The sequence below is a fragment of the Zosterops lateralis genome, assembly GCF_965231275.1.
Source record: "Zosterops lateralis genome assembly, chromosome: 21".
In the NCBI taxonomy this organism is placed as follows: Eukaryota; Metazoa; Chordata; class Aves; order Passeriformes; family Zosteropidae; genus Zosterops; species Zosterops lateralis.
Window position 1 is genome coordinate 2,411,982 of NC_139781.1, and position 13,328 is coordinate 2,425,309.

Below are 13,328 nucleotides of genomic sequence, written 5' to 3' on the forward strand. Positions count from 1 at the left end.
TGGTGGTATCCTTCACTTTTTTCTCCTTTAGCAGCTTCTGGAGTGTCCATTGCTCTGTCAGTCTTGGCATATCTCCAGATTCAGTAGCTTAGAGCACAACTTTTTTGTTTCAAACCATGATTCAAGAACACATGACAGAAATACCCGTGTAGCTGTCTGGGTTTGGGTATGAGTGGGTGCAGGTGCTGGTGGCTCTTCCCAAGGCAGGCAGGAGAGTGGAAGCTCACCCCTTGCTCTCTCTGGGTGGCAGAAGCATCCTTGTGATCCAGCTGGCTTTTCTGCATCATCGGGGTGTCTCCATAACCTTTGTCATGTGAAGTAGTCACTTTTTCTGTCACAATAGTCACCCCTTTACAATGTTGCAAGGTGCTCATTTCATGTAACCTATAGGGATGTACTTCCTTTCCTTGCTGTGCTGATGTGTAATTACTGAATGCTTGGACAAGCTTTGATGGGGAAAGCTGTTTCCCTGCTGCTCACTCCCTGTACACACACTTCTTCCCCTCCCAGCTCATGTAACCATCCCAAAGCTCAAGTGGTTTGGTAAGTGGTCAGGATTCCAGCAGGGGCACAATTTTAATGGATTGCTTTTGTTTTGATGTGATCAAAAAACACTCACGAAGAAAATATGTTGTGCTAGGGGTGTTCTCCAGCAGGGTGGAGAGGAACTCTCTCTGGTTTTTCTTTCACAGTGTCCTGCAGCTATGCGGAAGCCTCAGCACCCTTGTTCATCTTATCTTACATTGAACACAGCCCTTAAATATACATCTGACTTTAAACATTGCTGGCTTTACTATGCAAAAGTTATTCTGGTTTGCTTTTTTGGAGCCACAGCCTGAACAGCCACCTTTGCATGGAAGAGGAAAGTGAGAAAAGCTGGGCAAGTGTCAATACTTGTTGCACTTGAAAAATGAAGCTGTGTGAGGAGCTGTGAAGCCTTTGCAGTGGGAGCAGGTACGGGGTGCTGGGAGTCTGCAGAGCAACAGTTTCACCATGTGGGAAGTGGGTGCACTGAGAGGTGTTCAGAGATGAAAGCCAGATGTGTTTTGTAAAGTGGTGCCTGTGGTTGCTTTGGCAGTGTGCAGAGAAAGAGCTGAAGAGTTGTGGAAAGAAATGTAGTTGGGTGGGTTGTGTGTTTGAAAAGGGGAGATGGATCCTTGGGGGCCATGAACTAAGAAATGCTGTCAAATGCTAATTAAACAAGGAGGAAAGTATATTTTCAGGTTGTTTCCATCAGTTGTGGCAAGCTCCACTGCTTCATTCCCAACTCTCAGCAATTAAACTGAGTGATTCAAGGTCCAGAAAAAGGACATAATAATTTAAATTTGAAGAAATATTTAGTCAAAACCATTAAATTCACAGCTACTGCATGAATATACCTTCTATATTCATTGACATTCTGTATTCATTATTGCTGCAAGTGCACTGTCAAGAGGGAATTTTAAACCAATATTAGTAAGTCACTATGTAAAACTCTTAATGCTGCAATTCCTAACAGAAGTTTGTTTATCCCATCTCAGAATGGATGTTTCCATTTCAAATTCTCAAGAGGGAATTTTAAACCAATATTAGTAAGTCACTATGTAACTCATAATGCTGCAATTCCTAACAGAAGTTTGTTTATCCCATCTCAGAATGGATGTTTCCATTTCAAGTACTTGGGACCAAGGTAGTTTTACTGGGATACAACGTGAATTCAAAATATCCCCTCCACACAGAGAGCTTCTTATGAACAGCTAGTTCAGAGGCCAAAAGTTGCTTGTAGCAAGTCCAGAGGATAACTTCTGAATAAATGAATATATTGGAAGAAATCATAAGCTGCTTACAGGGTGTTTGCAAGCAGGAACAGAGAGTACATTCATCAAAGAAATTACTCAGTTTGAATAATCTGTTCAGCTCAGAACATGTTTACCTGGCTGTGAGGGGAATGGGGAGGTTTAATTGGCAAATGTTTGTATTGTGCTTTGAGACAGTTGTATGAAAGGCAGTGTAAAAGGGAAGCCTTCTTGTTGTTTATGGGGGTTATAATTCCTTCTGTAGTTGGTGTGAATGCAGCCTTTTCTGAAGGGGTGTATAAAGAAGGGATGCAAGTGGTGGTTTTGCAACATGTGCCTGTGGGGGAGGTCCTAGAAAGGATGTCTTCACTCCAAAGGGCACCCAGGCTGTGTCTGCCCTGCCTGCAGAGCCTCCCCACACACCTGCTGGCACCCAGGGGTGGGAGCAGCTGAGCACTGACTGCACTGGGGCTCTTACAGACCCGGAGTACCCAGACAGAGTTGTCCCTGCTGCAGCTGATGCTGAATATGGCCATTTTTAATCAAAAAGGCCTCAAGTTAACCAAGTTTTGCAGACAAGACAGTAAATGTCTTACACTTAAAATCTCACTGCTTTTGTGGATGTGTTCTGTCCAACTCACTGTCTGCTCTTTTAAGGAGCTGTAAGAAAACTGCAAGTAAACGTGCAGATGTAGAAGAGCAGATACTGGGCTGGATGGGGCTGGGAAGTCCTCTGTAAATAGCTGAACAGAGTGTCTCAGTACTCAGTATCTAGAGAGAATCCTTCTCAGTTACATCACCATTGATTTTGGAAATGGATAACTGTCACTGGGAGCAAAATTTGGCCCATACAACTAAGTAATAAATATCTTTTTGCAGGAAGTATATTTATAAACAAAGAGTGAGCCTTGGATCTTCAAGTTACATTTGCAAAGCTACTGCCTGAAAATTGGCATCGTTCCTTCCAGTCAAGTGATCTTGGAGACAGTTTTGCTGCATCACAAGCTGCAATAGTGTCTCTGAGGCTTTGAAAATGAACACCAGTGTCTCTGCAAACAGGATACTACTTGTGAGTTTTAATTGGAACCAGTCATGTTTGAATGGTGCAGACTTTGAAATAGCAGGGCTAACCTAAGAAAGCTTTTCAAGATCTACCCACAGTGTTCCCCAGATACACAGGGGTGAAGAGCTTACTGAGATCAAGGCCCAGCATGAGATTCTGCTCTGAACTTGAACTGAATTGAACAAATCTTTTGTGTGTATATTATGTTTTGAAGACATTTGAGTTCTTCAAATATCTTCCTCTCCTCCCTAGCTTGTCAAGGACTAGATGGAGAAATATTACAAGGCTTTTGCAAAGGGGGAATTGAGTCACAGAGAAGCTGAATGCCATGTATTTAAAGTCAATATTTGTCTTCTCACTTAACAAAACTGGTGATTGGAAGAGGTAAGAAGGAAGGAAATAGATGTTTGAGCATCTTCTGTTACCCTGTAATAGTTATGTAGAAGCAACTGACCTGGCTGAAAATTTAATTTTACCTTTTGCCATTTGGCTAGGAAACTGGCTAACACACTCACACACACGGTCGTATTTTGGTACAACAGTCTGTCTCCTTAAAAGCTTCCTTAAAACCGATGGGCAGTGACAAGATTTTTCTCTAGAAGTTGGTAGTTGTGGGTCCTCTTTGTTGTACAAGTGTGATTATCTTACAAATTTCTTTCAAAAGGGTCACCAGCGCTGCTTTGGTTGCACTAATGGGGTCCTTGAGGGCTGAGATGAGGAAAATGCTGTTGATTGAGCTCTCCATTCTCTTGGTGAGCACCAGCTGCCCTCTCCAGAAGCTGTCCCTGCTGACAGCCTGGGTGGCTCTCATGGCCCTGGTGGGGTATGTGCAAGTGCTCTGGTAGCTGTGTTGTTTCAGCCTATAAACCAACCAAAACAAACCAGCACAAACCTACCCAAAAAACCTCACACCCCCCCAAACCCTCAAGCAATGAAAAAAAAGCCTAAAGAAAAGGAGAAATAACACCAGAATTTTTCAGTGCTGAATATATGGATATGCCATAATAATTTCCAACAGACAGAAGGTGGGTTTTGATGGAGTTGCTCAGAACTGGACTAGCAGGACCAAGGACTTGGAAATAATGTTATATATAACGGAAATAATATTATAATGACAGGAAAACCTGGCTCCAAGATAGAGTATAACTTGAGCTGTCTGCTGTTGACATTTCTCTGCAATGTAAACCTGAGAGTTTTCCCAGCTGAATGCATCTTATTGCCCCTCCATTCATTACAGGTTTTCTCTAAGTTTAGATTGGAGTAAATCAGTACAAAACACTTAAAATATGAAGTCTTATGTGATAGTCAGTGTTCTTTTGTCATGATGCAGAGGTACATGAAAAGTCTGTAAATCAGAATGAATGGAAGAGCAGATAGATTCCTCTGATCAGGAAAACCATAAATTTTAAGTCTCTTGGTGTTTATTGCTTTGTGGTTTGCTTTAGTCTTGATTTAGACCAGCTTTAGAAAGTTAATATCAATGTTAAACCTTCTAGGCTATCTCCTCCCTCCCCCCCTTTTTTTTTTTTTTTTTTTTTTTTTTCTGGTTGAGAAGTGAATAAAAGAGCTTTGTGCAGTTCTTGAAACTGAGCCTGAAACAGCTCTGAACAAAATATAGTGTTCCTTTCAAAATCTTGGAAATAATTACATCATAGGCAAATTGGGCCAGAAACCATTAATAGTATTCTTTGTGGGATGAAATCCCATGGGAGGACCTATTTCAGCAGTCTGGCATTGTTTACAAATAGATGCAGTGACAGGTACAGTTGTCCCATTCTGAGGGGCAGCTGAAAGTGTGGCCTATAATGGACTTCCAGAATAACTGCCTTGCTTTTGATAACAAACTGAAAATGGGCCTTGGTGCTCCTGTGGTCAGCTTCACACTGATCGTCCTGGGAGTGAAGGCTGTGTTTGGCACTGGAAAACTATTTGTAGGTGGCTTAAATAGAAAATAAAAGCCTCACTTGCATAAGCTCTTGGTCTTTTAGAAGTGCTGGAGGTCCAGATGTCTCTACTGGGCTTTGTGAGCCAGGAGCTCTGCACACAAACCTGGGCTTTCCCTTCATCAGGATAAAAAAAACACAGCACGTGTGGATCTCCCTGTTACCTTACAGTAGTTCTCATTACTGGCTCCACCTTTCTTACTAGAAAACCTTCTGCATTTCAGGATGGAAATCACAAAGATTAGTAATATTAACTGTTTGACCTCAATCTACAAAAGCATTTAGTTCTTTAGGTAAGTAGGCTAGTGTGTACTTGAAAACTAAACTGGCACAAGCTCTGGTCTGGGCGCAGTTACAGCTGTTCCTGGGTGATACAAAGCGCGTGATGGGTGCGAAATTATATCCTGGGTGATACAACAGCAAAATAGAAGTAGATTTTAATTGGAGTAATTCACTATATTTAATGTTGTCAGAGTAATGCAAACTTACATTTTGTTACTTTATTATTCTCTTCATACTAAGTTCTATTAAGATGAATTTCTGTGAAGTGTGCAGCCTTTGCATCCTCCCATGACAGGCCTGTTTTGTGCTGTGCTGTGCAGGACGCTGTGAGGGCTGCTGAAGATGTCCGATAGTCTGGATATTGAAGAGAAACCTCCAGCTCCACCCTTGAGAATGAACAGCAACAACCGCGATTCCTCAGCGCTAAACCACAGCTCCAAACCGCTCCCCATGGCCCCCGAGGAGAAGAACAAGAAAGCCAGGCTGCGCTCCATCTTCCCAGGAGGAGGGGATAAAAGTAAAGTATCAGCAGGGTGGATGGGTGGCTCCTTCTCTGGGCTTTCTGGTGGTCACTGGTTTTCGTGTTTGCTTTCTGCCACTGTTTTCTTTCTTGAAACCATGGTACCAAAGCCTTCTGTTCCAATTACTCCAGAAACACATTTCAAAAGAGGAGGAGGTGTTCAGTCAGTTACTTTCTTGTCTATGAAAAGACACTAAAATATGCACACATTGTGCAACTTGCCTTTTAAAAATAACTTTATAGTTAAGCTGGGGAATCCTTTCCTTTGGATTTTGCTTTGCATTAGCAGTAAATACAGAGATGAGGATGTGTCCTTGTGAAAAGATGTTCACAGAAGTGAGAGGGCAACATGCCTGACACTTTGGGGTTTTTAATGCACTTACACTCCAAGAAGACCAACAAGGCTCTTCTTGCTAGTTCCTTTTGCAGTGAAAGGGGACACAGAATGGCTTGGTTTATAACCTGCTAGATGTGGATGCAGCAAGAGAGTCTTTTAAACATGCAGCAAACAGCATTTCAGTTGCATTCTTTGACATCCATTTGTGGAAAGGAGTGTGTTTTAAGTTAACATATTCACAGGTTTAAATGAAGGGATCTTCTTTATTTCTAGTGCCATGGGAACTGATGGGCTGCACCTGCAAGGCCACTCTTGATTATCTTTGAAAGGTTGGGGTCACTGGGGGATGTTCCTGATGATGGAAACAAAGCAAATGTCAATCTGTCTTTAAGAAGGAGGATCTGGGGAAGTCTAGGCCAGCCAGTCTCACCTTGGTCCTTGGGAAGGTGGTAGAGAAAATCCTCCTGGAAACCATTTCCATGCAAATGAAGGATAAGAATGTGGTCAGGAATAGCCAGCATGGATTTGTGGAGGGGAATTGATGCTGAACTATACTGACAGCCTTTTAGCTTGAAGTGACAGGCTTGGTGGTGAAGGGAGAGTAGTGGCTCTTCTGCTTCAGTGAGGTGCTCAGCAGAGCTTTCCACAGCATCCTCACAGTCAGACTGGTGAAGTGCAGTGTACATAAGTGTAGTGTCAGTGAGGTAGACTGAAAACTGGCTGAAATGCTGGGTTGTGGTCAGCAGCCTGAAGTCCAGCTGCATTTCAAGAGTGATTCTGTCTTCAGTGTCCATCAGTGTCCCTCCAAGGAGAGCTCAGAACTGTGGAACTGTTCTCATTCCCCTGGAGCTCCAGCTTACCTGTGCTGCTTACCTGCTGTCCTATTCATGAGGCTCCATGAGGTTGTGTGGAGATGGTCTGGCATTCAAAACTCCTCACAGGCAGCAGAAGGCACAGGGACAGTCCCATTCCTCCCCTCAGCCTGATGACTTCTCTGATGAGAAGATTGTAACTGGATGAGCCCATTTTTTAGGCAGACCTGGCTAAGAAGAATCACTCTGCAGATCATTCCCTAAAATGTCTTCTTCTGGGAATAAAATTAACTTTCAATTTATTCTTCTTAAAGGCCAAAATGAAAGTTTCTCCCATCTTGCTTAATTCCTGGAAAGATTTGGATGACTTCTTCCCCTGAGTGCTAGCAGGATGGTATTATCCCTTTCCAAGGAAGCATTTCTTCAGTAGGAGATGATGTGTAAAATGCATGCAGAAAAGGGGAGACCCAGAAACAACCCCTCCTGGAAATGATCAGTGACATTAAAAATGTAATTAACTACCAGTCAGAGCAATCTTAGGGAACATACAAGTGTCACGATTTTAAATGTGACCGTGAGGAAAAGTCAGGTAAGATTTATAGCTTAATTTTGTTGGGTGAAATAATAAGTGCAAGAAGTTTAGCTTGAGTGGCCAAGTTCCTTGAGGTGGTTTCACTGCAGGGTTGGTTTGTGGGTCACAGTATCAGGTGGCCTGTGTGTGTTTCATAGACTTTGTGACACATTTTTGAGACTCCTGCTTATAAAACAGAAGGTGATGGACATGTCTGCTCTCATGTAGTACAGTGCTTTGCAGCATCACAATGTTAAATCTGTAGCTCATCACTGGTGCAAGTCAGTAGATTGTGAAGAAAACACCATGGCAGGGTATTTCTGCCTGAACCTGCAGGAGCTTTGTTGTCTTCCATTTCCTCACCAGACAGGAGGGATGTGAGGATGGATGGTGTGGAGGCCCTCATGGCTAACTCTGTGCAGCAGGAGTGTATTGTGAGGGGCATCTACAGGAAAATGAAATAGGAATGTTCAGTCCAAACCCCTTGCATCCAGTCAGTCGGGTGCTTCAAAGAAATTGTGCTTTTTCATAGGATTTTGCCAGCCTGCATGAAATAGAAATTATTTGATTTGCAAAACCCAGACAGAAACATTGAAGTTTTTGCACTTGGGAGAGGTGAGGGTGTAATAAAGAGATGTTTAATTGTGTATTTCATTTGTAGTGTATCAGCATTTGAACCATATACATCACGGGTCCATGAAGCAAATGAGGCAGATCTTGGGGAATGAGCTGGAGCATTTGTCCTGCAGCAAGAGAATCCTGGAATGGACAAGTGCTGCTTTTGATGGAATGTTTTTATATAATCCCTTATTTCACTTCTAGATTTGACTGCTGCTTTGAACTGAATTTGATAGTCCTTAAATCTAATTTTCACTGCATTAGCTTGCAAATGATGAGGTAGAAAAAGCCAGTTTTGTTATCCACACACAGATCACATCTTCTAACTGGCAATGTCTGTCCTGAAAATTAAACATCATCTTAGTGATAAAAGAAGGGGAAAACCTTTGCTTTTGTATTTGATGTATTGCTGCCATTTTTACAGAATGCTAAATGAAAATATTTCATCAATGAACAATGTGTAGCAATGTGCAGCACAGACAAAAGATGACAATTATTTAATGAGGATAAATGCAGCAGTGCAGAGAAAGGATTAGAAGCATTCAAAATTTGGCTGGTTTTAAAATGGATTCAAACCATGCTGGAGAACAGACACACATACACATGGCATGTCCTGTGTGATTTACTTCTGCAGGAACCCACGAAGTCAAGTAGGAGTTAGTTTCTAGATATGAAAACTCAAAGAGAAAGAAGAACTGAAAATAGAAATCCTACTGGTTAGAGATAGCCTACGAAGGCTGCTTCATGAACAGCTTGCTTTGGCAGCAGTCACATTGGCTGAAAGAAAACCAAAATAAAATAGCACCTTGTAGGCCTTCCCTTACAGGCTGGCACTGCCTTAACCTGGGTCTGTTTCTCAGGTTTGATGGATGTTAATTGATTTGTTTTCCACTTTTAAAACTGTTTTGAGCACACCTGATTGTTAGAAAGTTTTAAATGAAAAGCTGCTCTGAAAATAAGTGCTTGTTAACATTTTGCCTCTAGCCAACAAGAAGAAAGAGAAGGAACGTCCTGAGATCTCTCTCCCTTCAGACTTTGAACACACCATTCATGTGGGATTTGATGCCGTCACTGGAGAATTCACAGTAAGTAACTGCTGGATTTCGTGTTTACCAGAACTTCTAGTGTCTTGATGGTAAAATAACCTCCTATTGCCAGAAACATCAGATCACAGCAACCAGGCTGTGAAGAAAGAGACTTTTATTTATTGGGCTTAGGATTTGGACTGTTTAACTTGTGATTCAGTGATTCAGGCTGCCTTTTTTTTTTTCCTTTTTTTTTTTTTTTTCATCCTCCAAGGATTGTCAGCAGAGTGTCTGTGGGAAATGAAAACTAGGAGGAATGTAGGTGTGTGCTTTTACCAGTCCCCCAAGCTGCTACAAGGGTTGGTAATTCAGTGTCTTTGAGAGAACATAAAAAGTTCCCCCTCTCCCCCATGCATAGTAGACAACCAGCCTCAAGTGCAGAGTCCAGCTGCTCTGCAGATAACCCTTGGAGACACTCAGAAACCTACAGCACTGTGGAAGTCCATTAATTTTAATTTATTACCCTTCAAAATATGTTTATACACTAGGTAGTTAGTGTTTCTAGCCTTTATGTATTAATAAACAGCTGTCAGCTTTTGCTTTTTGGATTTCACCAAAGTGTTGGGAAAAATGACTCTGGTGGAAGCTCTTTGAAGTGTGCAGGGGGCTTCAGAGCATTTTTTCCTCACATTACTAGTAAGGGTGCTGAAACCATTGTTCCTTAAAGCTGAGATGGTAGTGAGCTTAGGTTTTGTTAAGCTGTGGAGGTGAGAGGGAGCATCAGCAACTCTGCTGCCACCAGTAGTGCCCCATGAGCTGTGTGATCACCATTGTGGACTGTGCTAGTGCTAACTGGCTGCATACACCAAACAGGATGGGACAAATCATTTGCCTGGACAAAGCATGGCTAATTTTCAGAATTTGAGCCTTAAATGTGATTTCTTCGTAATTTTGTATTTTGTTTGCTACGTTCGTTTCACAAAGGTCTTTTAGAAAGCTGGAAACTTTCTGTGTCCTACAGTAGCACTTGCAACAATAGGAATAACAGTAGAAGAAAAAAGACACATTTAATTACAGCATGTCTTCAAAGGAGTAGTGAAATTGAATTATCCTTAGTAATTAGGAAATACAGCTACATTTAAAATAAGTGGACCAGTTAATTAGGATTTTTAGAATAGATGTCATAAAATCTTCCTTCAAAATTTATTCTGTGCCAAACCCTAGGGCTTGACTAAATGCATATTTAAAAAGCCCAGCTGTGGTCATTTTTGATCAGAAACTTTGCATAAAGCTTTGCATAAAGCTTTTAAAATTGTGTTTTCCCTGCTCTCTATCCTGATTTTTCCTCTTTTTCTCTCTCTTTCTTTGCCTGTAGCCACTTTATTGTTCAGGTTAATCTTCAGTGCCATTCTCCTTTCCTTCATATCATATTATGTTACTTTATGCTTTTGTTTCTCTCCTTTTTGTGTTTGCATCACTTCTTCTTGTCTCTCTTCACCTTCCTACTCTTCTTTCTCTTCCCACTGGATGTTCAGCTGTTTTTATTCTAGATCTATTCTTCCTTTCAGCCTTCTACCTTTATTTCTATCCTGTGTTTGAGACTTTTTCCTTCTGACTCCAAGCAAACCCAGTGGGTCACACTCGTGTTCTCTCATAATCTGACCCTGGTCAGGGTCCTGGTTAGTTCATGTCCCTGCCAGCTGGAACAGGAGGGGGTATGTCAGGCTTGACACACTTCAGTTCTAAGCACAAGCACACTATCTGATTTCAGGGATCAAGGCTTGGATCATTTTGGATGTTGTTATTATCTACCAGTGTTTCAAAACAGTCTCTAGCATCAGAGATCTTTTGGTGTTTTTAGCTGTCTCATGATGCCAACACAGAGCAAATCAATTCTACAGGGCTAGATAGGTCCAGCTTTGTTGCTGCAGCACAGGTTCTTTTTAAGTATCTTTTTCCAAACAGTAGAGATGAGATATCTGCTGTTTTGTAATTACACTTGTTCCTTAAGTGTGGATGTGCAGTGCTGCAGTCTGAGAAGGCTGTAACCAATTCAAAACTAACCAAAGGACAGGTGACTTCCCATGCCCAGCTTACCAGCACAGGGCTCAATGCTGTAATCCTCAGTGGAGTCAAACATCAGTCAAAGGAAGGGAATTTTTGCACCATTAAGAACTAGATGTTGGTCCCAACTAATCCAGGTGCAGGCATTACATCACACACCACATTGGGCAGGTTTGGTTTGTCCCAGCCTGGAGAGAAGCTGTGTATCAGCTGGGTAGTTACATGGGTAAGTACACCCTGCAAAGGGACTGCCACTAGCCCCTGCCATGTTCTGGTATTCCCACTGTCCAGTGATCATGCTGTCTGCCTCCTTCAAAAGTTTGGAAGTGCCATGGGAGTGTCCAATCAATGTGCAAACGTATGGGGGGTTTTTTGGTTTGAATTATTGCAGCTGTCATGCCAGTAGTGCCTGCTCTCCTGGTGATATGCAATGCGTTGGGCCATTTTCTGACACCAAACCATCACCTCCAGCTGCATCCTCTGGTTGCTGTTAGATGCATCCTAATACATGGTTGCATGAGCTCCTGAGTTCTGGCTTTCAGGCTTGAGCACCAGCCTGTGTTGTCCATCATGAAGAAATACTACATCTCCATTTCACTGTGCTTGGAGCAACCACATTTGCTAAGAAACAGGGCTCTTAAAGCAGAGAATAAAATTGGTTGGAAGCTGTTGGGTGGGAGCATCTTGCTAGAGCTTTGTGTTCCTTTATTTGAAAAAAAGAGTTGCATTTTCTGTATGAAGGACAGTGTGGTTAGCAGGCCTTTGGGGAGTGTTTTTTTGTAAGGCATGCGTGTTTGAAACCATTTCCTCATCCCCAACCTGGAAGAAAATGTGGTTACCCACCAAACTTTTAAAGTTTCTAGATTATGACATTAGTAAGTGGGAAAAGTTGTGGCTGTAGATCCAAAGAAGTTGCACGTTCCTAATCTAATCAAGCATTTCTTTACAGTTGTCCTGATTTTCAGTCTGACACACACAGATTGTTTGTGTTGTGGCAGTGTACAACCTCCAGATTTCACAATCTGACTTGGACCATCTGCTCTCTCCACTGGTCAAATTGTGATCTTGGGGCTGGAGAACCCCAAAGCCTGAAAAAAACTTTCATAGAGCCATTCAAAAATGGTAATCTGGCTTCAAAACTAGTCAAACAACAATAGCCCAGATGTTCCTCTTTTTTTTTTCTTTTCTTTTTTAAATTTTAAATTGACAAGGGAAATCACATGTAATTTTTCTAGTGAATTGCCATTAATTCTCAGGAATGTATTTTTTGAGGAGAGAAAAAACGGTTTAAAAGCGAGAGGAGGGGGAATGATGCTTCCAAACTTTGGAACAGTTGTGATTTTTCTGTTTTCCCAAACCTGCCTTCCTGTAGCCTGTCTGCCACCTGATCTCTATTTGGTACCCACCTCGTAACTCCCATTTTCGATGGGACTTGCTCATTCTGGCCCGTTGGTTTCCTCCTCCCTACCACCTTCTGAGTTTTCCCACATTCTGTTTTAACTTTCTTTTCTTTCTTTATTTACGTCCATTGCAGCCAGATCTCTATGGCTCACAGATGTGCCCAGGGAGGCTCCCAGAGGTGCGTCACAGGCCCCAAACGCTTCTTTGAGATGTCATAGCACTGCAGCTGCAGGTTGATGTGTGTGCAGTAGATTTGTTGCTTGGCTTTTCCCACTTTTTTTTTTCATCTATCCTAAACTTTGGAGGCCCATGTCACACGTTATTTTGTGGACAATTTCTGAGAAGAAGCTGTAGGAAGGTAGATTGGGGTGGCAGGTTTTTCCTTCAGTGAGCCCTACAGTTCCCTGGGCATTGTCAGCCCTGCTGTAAAGGGGGAAAACGACAGGCTGGCAAATCTAGGGGATTATCCTGGATAACCGAACCAAGTTCTCATCAGTAGCATTTCAGTGTAGAGCTGGGGCCTTTAGTGATTGGATCGATTTTCAAATTCCACCTCACCCATAAGATGTCCAAGAATTCATCCAAGGCTTTGGCACTCTCAGCCAGTTTTCTGAGTCCCTGGTTTCTGTATGTTTGCAGTAGAGAATCTGGAGACATCATTTGCAGCTGTGGTATACCTCAGTGTCAGGATTTTGAGAGCTGAAAGGCAGATTCTTTACCCCACAGTGTTTCCTAGTGTGCTGAAAATTAATTGTATCAGGGTGGGGTTTACCTTTGAATCAGACAGCAGTGATCATTTCAGCAAAATGTGTTTGCATTCCTAAGCATGAAAAGTCCACTGTAAAGCTCCCAAAAACCACTGTGTTGTCCACCTGTAGAGAATAGTCTTGTTATGTCTGCCCTGAATCACCAGGCAA

General features: G+C 42.2%; 1 protein-coding gene across 4 annotated transcripts in view; it reads left to right on the forward strand.

Annotated features, from left to right (window-relative positions):
* The window catches only part of PAK3 (p21 (RAC1) activated kinase 3), a 64,372-nt gene that overhangs the window by 24,934 nt on the left and 26,110 nt on the right, over positions 1-13,328 (forward strand). For 3 of the 4 annotated variants that reach the window (XR_014591504.1, XM_083876452.1, XM_083876453.1), the window contains exons 2-3: positions 5,384-5,580; positions 8,906-9,006. Coding sequence is in view for 3 of the 4 variants with exons in the window: in XM_083876452.1 (XP_083732578.1) it covers positions 5,406-5,580; positions 8,906-9,006 (276 nt within the window). In the remaining variant the exon portion in view is untranslated. Of the gene's footprint in view, positions 1-2,783; positions 2,845-5,383; positions 5,581-8,905; positions 9,007-13,328 lie in introns of those variants that run through there. The other variant, XM_083876454.1, reaches the window with a different exon arrangement.